The 10,732-nt window shown below is 39.1% G+C and overlaps 1 protein-coding gene across 1 annotated transcript in view; it reads right to left on the bottom strand.

Moving 5' to 3' along the window:
• mtus1b (microtubule associated tumor suppressor 1b) overlaps nt 1-10,497 on the bottom strand; it is a 32,593-nt gene extending 22,096 nt beyond the window's left edge. The window contains exons 1-2 of the mRNA XM_034301358.2: nt 10,205-10,497; nt 871-2,846 (exon numbers count right to left, since the gene is read on the bottom strand). Of these exons, the coding sequence (XP_034157249.2) occupies nt 871-2,664 (1,794 nt within the window). The 5' untranslated portion in view covers nt 2,665-2,846; nt 10,205-10,497. The remainder of the gene's footprint in view (nt 1-870; nt 2,847-10,204) is intronic.
• Nucleotides 10,498-10,732: the final 235 nt, after the last annotated feature.

Raw genomic sequence — 10,732 nt, 5'->3', positions numbered from 1 at the left:
CATTCGGAGCTTTGTTTGGGGCATCAGACCATAACGTGAAGAGCGTTAGGTTTTTAACCTGATGTTTGTGTTGATATTGGCATTTAAACTCCAATCTGCTGCACAGCTGATAAGAGCTGAAGCGAGTAAACACTTTACAGGTCAGTAAATCAAATTACAACGTAATCAAAGTCCTGATTATGTCAAAGTTCAGAGGTCACCACTTTACCATCAACATGGTGGTGGAGCTTCAGGGAATTGGCAAATATTTCTGTTGTGCCATCACACCATCGGATGTGGGACTTTCCTAATGTTTTCCTAATGTTCGTAATATGGATTCCTACCTATCCTTCCTATTTTCGAAACACACACAGCACAAAGACATTATCTTTCATCAGTACATCTTCACCAGGTAGATCTGGAGTCTATCCTGGGAACACTGGGTGTTAGGAAGCAATAAAACCTGGATGGGAAGCTAGTAACCTGAACACACTCGTTCACAAATAGCACCAGCCACCTCACCTTCTTGGCATGTTTTTGGAAAGTGGGATGAAACTGGAGAATCCAGAGGAAACTCACAAACTCACAAGGAGAAGATGTGAAACTCCACACAGACAGCAGCCTGAGCTCAGGATCAAACCGGGAATGCTGGAGCTGTGAGGCAACACCTCTACCCCCTACTCCACCCCCAGAACCTTGATGGCACTGATTCCAAGTACCACAGTAGACACATTTTGGTGTGAGATATTTCGCAGTAGACCAGCATGGTATGGTTCTGAATCCTGGTATTTTTCACTGCTTGCAGTTGATTGGCCGGGGCACCAGCACCAGCACCAGGTGGAAAAGAAATATAAGGTTAGGCAATTAGAAAAAAAAAAATGAAGCACTTACCTGGTCCACATCTCCATCTCTGGAAGTCTCTTTCACTACCACTTCGTCTTTGTGGCTGCCTCTCTCATCTCTCATAGTTTCGGTGACCTTTGAACTTGCAGTCTGTACATGGCAACCATTTGGGACAACCTTTGACCCCGGGAACTCTGGTGGTTGCTTTTTGACCATCGGTGGCCATGTAGATTTGCTGTCAGAGTCTGAAATTGTTATGGGCGTGGTCGCTCTTGCCTGAGTAGAGGATGCACGGTTCTGCTTGACTCCATCGTCGCCTTGCTCTCTCCTATTGACTGCTCTGCTTCTAGTGGTCAGAGAATTTTTCTCGCAGCCTGCAGCCGATTGGATGTGATCAGTATTCGCTGGTCTTGGAGCAGAAGTGGCCCTCGAGATGACTTTAGGTTTGATGTCCTTCAGATTAGGTCTAGAAAACCGTTTTAGCTCCACTTTGGTGTATTTGATTTTAAGGGGTTCTATGGGAGACCAGGTGTGAGACAGATTTGGAGGATCATTGTTATTTTGTGAGATGTTTCTTTTATGAAAACATGGAGGATCTTTGATGTCCTGGCTGGGTGTAGATGGAGGAGCACCTTGGGAAACTGAAGGCGACATTGTCTGATTGAGGATTAATTCTGCAGGTGGTGGAGATGGAGATTTCTCAGTGGGAAGGTCAATGGTTGTCTGCACAGCCTCCTGGTGGACCTTGCTCACAAGATCCACATTGGGCTCCACACTGGGCCTCTTGGCTGAGGTCTGGATCTGGTTCTCCTCATTGTGAAGCTCCATTGACTCCTGAAGAATCTCCTGACACACAGAGCCCACATCCAGATTCCTGTTCGAGCAGTGCATCTGCTCCTGGTTCTTGTGAAGCTCTACTGACTCCTGAGGAGCCTTGTGGTCAAACTCACTCCCAAGGTCCACATCAGTCCCTTTGGTAGATCTCTGCATCTTGCTTTTGTCATTGTAAACCACCTGAGAAACCTCCTGGTGAAGCTCACTCACAAGGTCCACACTGGGCCTCACGGTTGAGCTGAACATATGGCCCTCCTCATTGGGATGATCCATTGAATCCTGAAAAGTCTCCTGATGGACCTTACTAACAGGACCCACACTGGGCCTCACGGTTGAGCTGAACATATGGCCCTCCTCATTGGGATGATCCATTGAATCCTGAAAAGTCTCCTGATGGAGCTCAATCACAGGGCCCAGACTGGGCCTCTTGTTTGAGCTGCACATCTGGACTTCCTCATGCTCACTTTGTTTCCTCATTACTCCATCAGCAGACCTCAGAGACAGAAAAGAGTCTTCTTCTTCTTCATCCTCACCCTCTTCATCCACAGAAGAAAACAGCTGTGCCTCTGTAGCTGAAGAGTCACCTGAGCCTCGTCTTCCTTGTTCTCCATCAACACCAGCATCACTGAAGACATTGTCACTCTTATGATTTCGATTTTGAATTATCGTGACGTTGTCTTGGTCATCACATTCGGCATGCCAGCCTTCTTCATTGGCATCTAAGTAAACAGAAACCGAGTTGTCGTTGTCATCGGGTCTGCAGTCTGGGCTCTGGATCCCTGAGTCATCTTCGCTGGCGGCTGCTTTCCTTCCCATCATCCCCTCTGGCAATTCCACATCCAGGCTACTAAGACTGTACGTGGAGTCCGGTGATGATGATGATAATGATGATGATGATGCTGATGATGCTGATGAGGATTTGAGGAAATCATTGTTGTTCTGTAACTGTAGACACATGTTTTGGTGGACCCCTTCCTGGGGCTTCATGATTAGAGGAAGCTCACTCATGTTTCCGCTCAAACACAACAATACCAGTTAGAGATTAGCCAGCTAGCACTGCCGCATGTCCAATAGTCCCCCTGGTCACAGCACGCTCGGATAAAACCCACTTTGGGGGCGATTCTGAAGATCGTAGCATTCCGGCATTTGTTGGAAGTCCATCTCGTTGCTTCCGTTCCTTAACAAGGAGCCTAAAAAAAGATAAAGAAAGCTGTTTATTTGCATCAAACATATTAAAGACCAGACAGAATCTTCTCATGTTCCTTATATTTAGACATTATTAATAAGGATTTATGCTAGCTTCATTTGCAGTAAGACTCATCACAAGTTCCTGCTCTAAAAGGTGCAGATGAAAGTAATTATCAGTGGAGCTTAGGCAGCCATTTTGATAAGTTTGACATCCAAAAGAATTAAATTACCTACTGAGCCCAAAGAATCAATAAAAGTTACTAAAAGAATCAAATAACTAACATGAGCCAAAAGAATTAAGTCACTCAAGTGAGTGCAGAGAATCAAATCACTAATGTGAGCCACAACAATCAAATAATTAATGCAAGCCAAAAGAACTGAATTACTAAAGAGAGTCAAAAGAATCATTAATGAAACAAATCACTAATCACTAATGTAAGCTAAAAGAATCAAATAATTTACATGAGCCAAAGAAAAATAAAGTCATTAGTGAGCCAAGAGAATCGAATCACTAGTGTGAGCCTAAAGAATCAAACCAAAAATAAAGTAATGTAAGCTAGAAAAATCAAATTACGAATGTGAGGCAAAAGAATCGGTTCACTGTGAAGTTAAGAATCGTGTCACTAAAGTGAGCCAAAATAATCGAATCATTAAAGTGAGCTGAAAGAATTGAATTACTTTGGGCCTAAAGAATCAGATCAGTAATATGAGCCAAAATAATCAAATCATCAAAGTGAAAACTGTGTGTGTGTGTGTGTGTGTGTGTGTGTGTGTGTGTGTGTGTGTGTGTGTGTGTGTGTGTGTGTGTGTGCTGCTGCCCTCTACTGGTCTAGCTCAAACACTCAATAGTCATATCGTCCTTGGCCTAAATGTAGATGTATGTTCTCAATAAACATTCAAGTTAAATAACCTCCACATACACACCTGGTGAAGGCCACGCCTTTAACCACACCTGTCCATCAAACCGCTCCAGCTAATGTGGGTCAGAACAGAGATATTAAAAGGAGCACCAGGTTTATTTTAATAATCAGGGCAGAATTTCTCTGTCTCGTGCCTGATACAGAGCCCACAGGAAAAATTGGCCTTGTGTTTGATGATGCCTTCACAGGCTTCTTTTCAAACAAAGCATTAAACCCAAAGAGAAAGACAGAAGGAGATAATTGCTTAATCATTCCTTGATAAAGGTCAACAATGAGGAGGACAAATATGTCTAAATATTTTAATAGTCTCTGCTGCATGTTGATGCCAAACGTCAAACCCGTGCAGCAGTGATTTAAACATTACTGAATGTTTGGCACTGTGAGAAGCTAAAAACAACTTAACGTCCTGAAAGCAGAAAACTGAGACACGTATAACAAATTTCATCACAGCAGATTTTAATACGTGTATCATTTCCATAGTAACAGCATTCACATGCACAGGGACGTGTGTGTTGGTGTAAAAAAAAAGTGTGTAATCATTGATATGGTAAACATTTTCTGTAAGGAGATGTTAATTAAAAGAATCACTTACTGAACCAAAAGAATCAAATCACTGATGTAAGAACTCCCTAATATACTCGCTGATATAAGATCAGAATCAAATACTAAGATGAGCCAAAAGTATTCAATCAAAAGAATCGAACCAAAAGAACTGAATAACTAATGACTAAAAAAAATCAAATCACTTATGTGAGCCAAAAAATTAAGTCATTAGTGAACCAAAAGAATCGAATCATTAGTGTGAGCCTAAAGAATCGAATCACATAGATGAGCCAAAAGAATCAAATTACTAATATGAAGCTAAAGAGTCATGTCATTAAAGTGAGCCAAAAGAATCAAATCACTAACTTAAAGTCACAGCTTTACCTCTGACTGTTATACACTGACACTGGAGACTCCTTCCACAAATGGTGAATAAATCTCTCCTTACAGTTTGAATCACTCTGGAGTCAAAAGAATCAAATCACTGATATAATCACTAATGTAAGATCAGAATCAAATACTAAGATGAGTCAAAAGAATCAATTCACTCTGAGTCAAAAGAATCAAATCACTAATGTGAGTCAAAAGAATCCACTTCGCGTCAGGCTGCATCACACCACCCTGTTGTTGATTATTTTCCTACAACGTAATTTTTTTATTCCTTACATAACATGTTCTTTCCCAGCACACGTTTTACATAATATATCTAAGTTACTGTATATAAGATTTTAGATAACAAAACATTACATATGTATAATGCAGTATAAATAATATAATTCAATTTAATTTGTCTAGGGCTTTTAACAATGGACATGGTCACAAAGTAGCTTTACAGAAATAAATGGATTCAAAAAAAATATATTGTAAATATGTGAATTTATCCCTAATGAGCGAGCCAGAGGTGACGGTGGTGAGGAAAAACTCCCTGAGACAATATGAGGAAGAAACCTTGAGAGGAACCAGGCTCAAAAGCGAACTCATCCTCATCTGGGTGCAAAGGATCGTGCGATTATAAATAAACAAAAGTGAAGTGATGAACTTGCGCACGTCAGCGTTGTCTTCTCTCAGGACAGAGTTCATATTTCAGGTTCAGTCGCTGCTCTTTAATCCGATCAATGAGTTTCCCAGAAAAGGGATAAAGATACGTGCATGCACAAGGTCAGGAAAACGAATACCTCCTACTCAGATTATATTTCTTTCTTCACTAATATAGCTGTGTTTTAATTGGCTGAAAGCAGTAGTGATGATTCATAACATATAGATGAGTGTACTTCTAAATTATTTATTATTATTATTGTTAATTTAATTGCATTATTTTAAGAGTCATGATAGAGTTCACATCACTGGTTTGCGAACACTTGAAAGTATTTCTGTACTCTCTATATTAGCAGCTTTTCTTTAGGTTTTAATTATTTTTTAACTCTGCAATAAAGTCATGTTTCTTCTCCAGTATTTTTATTTTAATTCTGTGTAATGCACTTTGGATCCTGGGCGTGATACACAAAACGGGGGACGTTTTTTCTTCCTCTCCACTTGAGTAGATTGTGGAAAAACTGATATGTTCGGGCTGTACACATTGGCAGCAGCAGTGATTAGTTTTTAATTTTTAATCATTTCATTCCAAAGAGCTGCTATAAAGGACATAAAGTTAATACTCCCTAAAACCATTGAAGCCACTTGCCTCTGTAATACAACACATCCTGAACACTAACCGAAACATTACACAACCCTCCCTAATTTTCCGCTAGACGTCAGACTTTCTCTCTCTTTATCAGAGCAGTGCTTCCTTCTCTCTCTCCCTCACTTCCTCCCTTATATCTTCAGGGTCTTGAGGGATTCTTGCATAACAACCATCCCAGAGTATGGAAAAGTAATGGAGTAGTAATGCCACTCACAAAGCAACAAAGCAAACGCAGAGCTTCAAGCCTCAGGCTGACTTTATCTCTCACCATTTATCGTATAAACCCAGGACTGAAGTGCGCTTGGTGTCCCGTGAGGACTGAAGTGCGCTTGGTGTCCCAGGACGGTGAGCTTGTTTACTTGAGCTATGCACATGAAGATCAGCAGAAACTCAGATCAGCACACGGAGCATGAATGCGGTGAACTAAACACAGTCAGCTTCTGATTACTGATTAAACGCGTAGCTGCGGTGTCGGCAGCGATAACGAGGTTTGAGCAGAACGTACCATTACTGATTAAATAATAGCATAGTAAATACATACCAGGCTGCAAACTAGGCTAGGCTCACTCATTCATTCCCTTATTCATTTATTAATATGTTTAATTTGGGCAGAGAAGGTATGCTGAAGGTTGCTTTTTTTTCATGACTGGAAATGAAAAACAAAATAGTTGTTCTGATCAATAAGCTGAGAAATAGAAATGTAATTTCATGCTAAGTCTCATTTTAATTCCACCAGAAGTTATTCATTTTCAGTGGAGAGCTGCACCGACGATGTTTCAGCCAGCCTTTGAACTTGAACTTGTACATATAGCTATAGATGTCAAACATCAAAAAAGCTGTATTCTGTAAATAAAAATAAATATTTGTGCTTTTTATAGCTACCTGGACATGGTAGGGGTGCCATTTCTTTTGGAAGTATGCCATTTTATCCTTTTTTATGTGCAATATTGTTTAAATGATTATTATTCTCTCTTTTTTTTTTATGTATTTTTAATTCAGTCGCATCAAATTCACAAATCTGCTGTCTGTTCTCTTTTATAGCTATGACCCTGATGAGTCTAATATTAGCTCGAACTGTTTTTAGAGATTTAAAAAAAATAGTTTTGTAATAAAATATATAATCATTTTAATAGCCATAAACTCTGTGATTGACTTTTGGTGCTTGGCACCCCGTCATTGCTGCTCAGTGATGTGTAAAGTAATCTTCTAACGTTTCAGAAGTCACAGACTGTTAATTGCTAAAGATCTACAGCTTAGCAGTGTGTGTGTGTGTGTGTGTGTGTGTGTGTGTGTGTGTGTGTGTGTGTGTGTTGGATTTGAAACAAGTGCATATTTTAACATTGAGCTCATTACAGCCGAGCGGCTAAGCAGAGAGTGGAATCTACAGGCACAAGAATTCTTAGCCTGAGGGCATTAAACCACACACACACACACACACACACACACACACACACGCACACACACACCAGTATAAAAAAAAAACACCAGGCGTTCGTGAGCTTGTAGTCTTAGCATACCTAGCTAAGTAAAGCAGTGGTTGAACCGCAAATAAAATTTGCCTTCCAAAGACTTTGATTCATTTGAATGGGAAAGGAGACGCTGCTGTTAAGAATCAAAACAGCTAGCTAGCTAACACGGCCGCCATCTTCCTTTCAAAATTAAATCGATATCAATACAAGACGACCCGAAAAACAGAGAGGCGAAAGTTCTGCACGATCACGGCTTAAAAAGAGCTAGTTCTATATTTATCATTATGTTAGCTAGCTAAACAACCACGTCAGTTAAAAAAAAAAAAATTAACCCCACTAATAACAAAAAAAAAAGAAAAAAAGAGAAAAAAACCTGAGACAAAATTAACTAATTAACTAAATTTAAACTCATAGAACTGCAAGGAGCAATGAGAGGGGCCCAAGCACCAAAGGCAAGTCTTTGAATTTGATGGGTATTTATTAACATTTTTAATATTTTAATATTAACCCTGGGATGACCCAAGCACTATAAGGGTAAGTCACTTTTCAGTGATAATAAAAGTTAACCTTTAGATGACAAATATAAATAATACATTTATTTATTAAAAGTAAATTTAACTCTAATATTGATTCTAAAAACCTGATAAAATAAGTAAATATAAAAATTAAAAACAGGGTTGCCAGGTCTGTTGTTTTCTCACAGAATTGTATTTTTTTTGTCTGTTTTTGGTCCTTTTTTGCATATTTAGATTAATTATAAAAATGTTTTGCAAGTCAAACAGATAGTACTTTGTAAATTGGAAATATGTTGTATAAGTCAATGCTAGTCATGATTTGGGAATAATTTAAAAACAAAAGAAAGAGAGAGAGAGAGAGAGAGAAACAATTACAGTTCTAGAGGTTTGTAATGGGTTTTAATTTGTTTCTTGTCATCTGTTCCTACTGGATCCTGATAGATTATTTAATTTTATCATCTACCTATCATCTATTAGATCATTTTTTTCCATCTACCCATCATCTGAAAGCAGGCTCTGTTCAGTTCAGGTGGTGTTTAATAGAAGCCAGAAACCGTTTTTGATGGAAACCGTTAGAGATTTTCCTAATAGTTTGTTAGTTGCTGTTGTTGTTGCTGTTGTTGTTGCTGTTGTTTAGCAGGAGCCCTGAGAGATATGATATGATACTCTGAATCATTTTCTCCAAAATCCCATACACACTTTTGAACCAAATGGTTGCCATGGAGACAACCTGCTTAGTCATGCTTAGCTTCAGTCCAGTCACACGGCAATACACCAACACGCAGGCCTCGGAAACACGATGCTAGCATGTCTCAGTCATTCCTAATTCCTTTATATGCACTCTAACGCTATATATTATTTAAAAGGAAGTACAAAAAAAAGCATGAAGTACAAAAAGGTTGCATTTTAAAAATGAATAAATAAATAAATGTTTTGTGATAACATTTTAACAACAACTAGCTAACAAGTATTATACAGTTTGTCTTGCTAAATGATTGCTAATTTGTTAATTAATTTGTTTTGGTTAGACAAAATAACGTCAAACTTATTTGACCGATCGCAATAAAAGCAAGAGATACTGTGTGTTTATAAATGTATTTAAAGACTGTAATTCACTGACATTGGACTGGACTTAATAAAGTTTGTATTTCGGTTCATTTATTTTAGCTAAAATTTGTTAAAATTCAAATTCTAAAATTTAAAGCATGAAATATTTGTTCGCTTGATATGATCAACAAATAATATGGAGGTTTGTTCGAACTTTCATCGCGACGAAGCTGTACGTAGCTAAGTTATTCTAGCTAGCAGTAACTTCCTGTGGTAATGCTAGCTAGATAAAACTTAGCTAGATAAAACTTTTATTTTTATTGTTAGAGTGTAATGTTTGGAGATTCTAATTTGCATTCTATACATGTATATTTTAAATATTTTCTGTTCTTTAGACCTTTCATGATTTTCCAGACCTTTTTCAAACTTGTTGAAATTCTTGTTGGTTTTTATGCCGCAAATATGGAGACTAGCTATCATGTGGAAAAGTGCTGCAGAATTCCTTTAATACTTTTTATGTTTAACATTTTAGGAAATGGAAAATGACAGAATCTGGAACGTTCTAAAGACCAAAAGTCGTAGAAATGTGACAGGAAACGATAAAATAAAGTATATAGTTCTGTGGCAAAATATGAGTCAGCGCTTCTTAGCTTCCTTGGGGGAAATGCGCACATCGCACTCACACACACACACACACACACACACACACACACACATATATACACACACAGGCTGGCAGTTTGATGCTGTATCAATGTGCGTAACCAAATCGATCGCTTCACTAACATCACACAGGAATGGCTCTGATCCAAACATACAACACGCCCCACACCACGCATCTGCGTTACACAACCACACACAGATCAACACACCAACACGATGTGTGAGTTCATCACACACACTCAAATTTCCTATGTATATATATATATATTTATATATAAACAGTTATAAGAAAAATAGCATATTAACACACATCAGCATATAAATGATCAGATTAATGTAATGATGCATTAGCAGCTTATTATCTGCTAATTATCTATGAACACTGTAATATCAGTAATAATGCTACAAATAATATTCCTAATGCAGTACTGCATATTTAACATATTGGATAAGTTTCTTGTACATCCAACACACACACACACACACACACACACATTAACAACAACATCAACAACAACTCACCTAATAGAAAACAGAGAAATCAAATGCTCTTGGGTGGCGAGAATGTCTCCTTAAGACGTCACACACACTCACTCACACTCACTCACTCACACACACTCACTCACACACACACATGCTCACACACACACGCTTAGCCGTGGTGCTGTAAGAGAGACATGCCTGTCTAACATTCATCTCTGAGCACGCAGGCTAATACCGAGAACGAGAGCGTGACAAGAGGGAGGGCGAGAGAGCAATACAGAGAGAGAGAGAGAGAGAGAGAAAGAGAGAGAAGGAGAGAGAGAGGGAGAGAGAGAGAGAGAGAGAGAAGGAGAGAGAGAGGGAGAGAGAGAGAGAGGGAGAGAAGGAGAGAGAGAGGGAGAGAGAGAGAGAGGGAGAGAAGGAGAGAGAGAGGGAGAGAGAGAGAGGGAGAGAGAGAGAGCCCTCCCTCCTGGACTTCAGCTTGCAGCCAAGTCGTGCCGCAGTAACACCAACTGACGTGTGTGCGTGTGTGTGTGTCTGAGAGAGAGAGAGAGAGAGAGAGAGCCA

Source organism: Pangasianodon hypophthalmus, chromosome 28 (genome assembly GCF_027358585.1).
Source record: "Pangasianodon hypophthalmus isolate fPanHyp1 chromosome 28, fPanHyp1.pri, whole genome shotgun sequence".
In the NCBI taxonomy this organism is placed as follows: domain Eukaryota; kingdom Metazoa; phylum Chordata; class Actinopteri; order Siluriformes; family Pangasiidae; genus Pangasianodon; species Pangasianodon hypophthalmus.
This window is presented reverse-complemented; position numbering and strand designations above follow the sequence as displayed.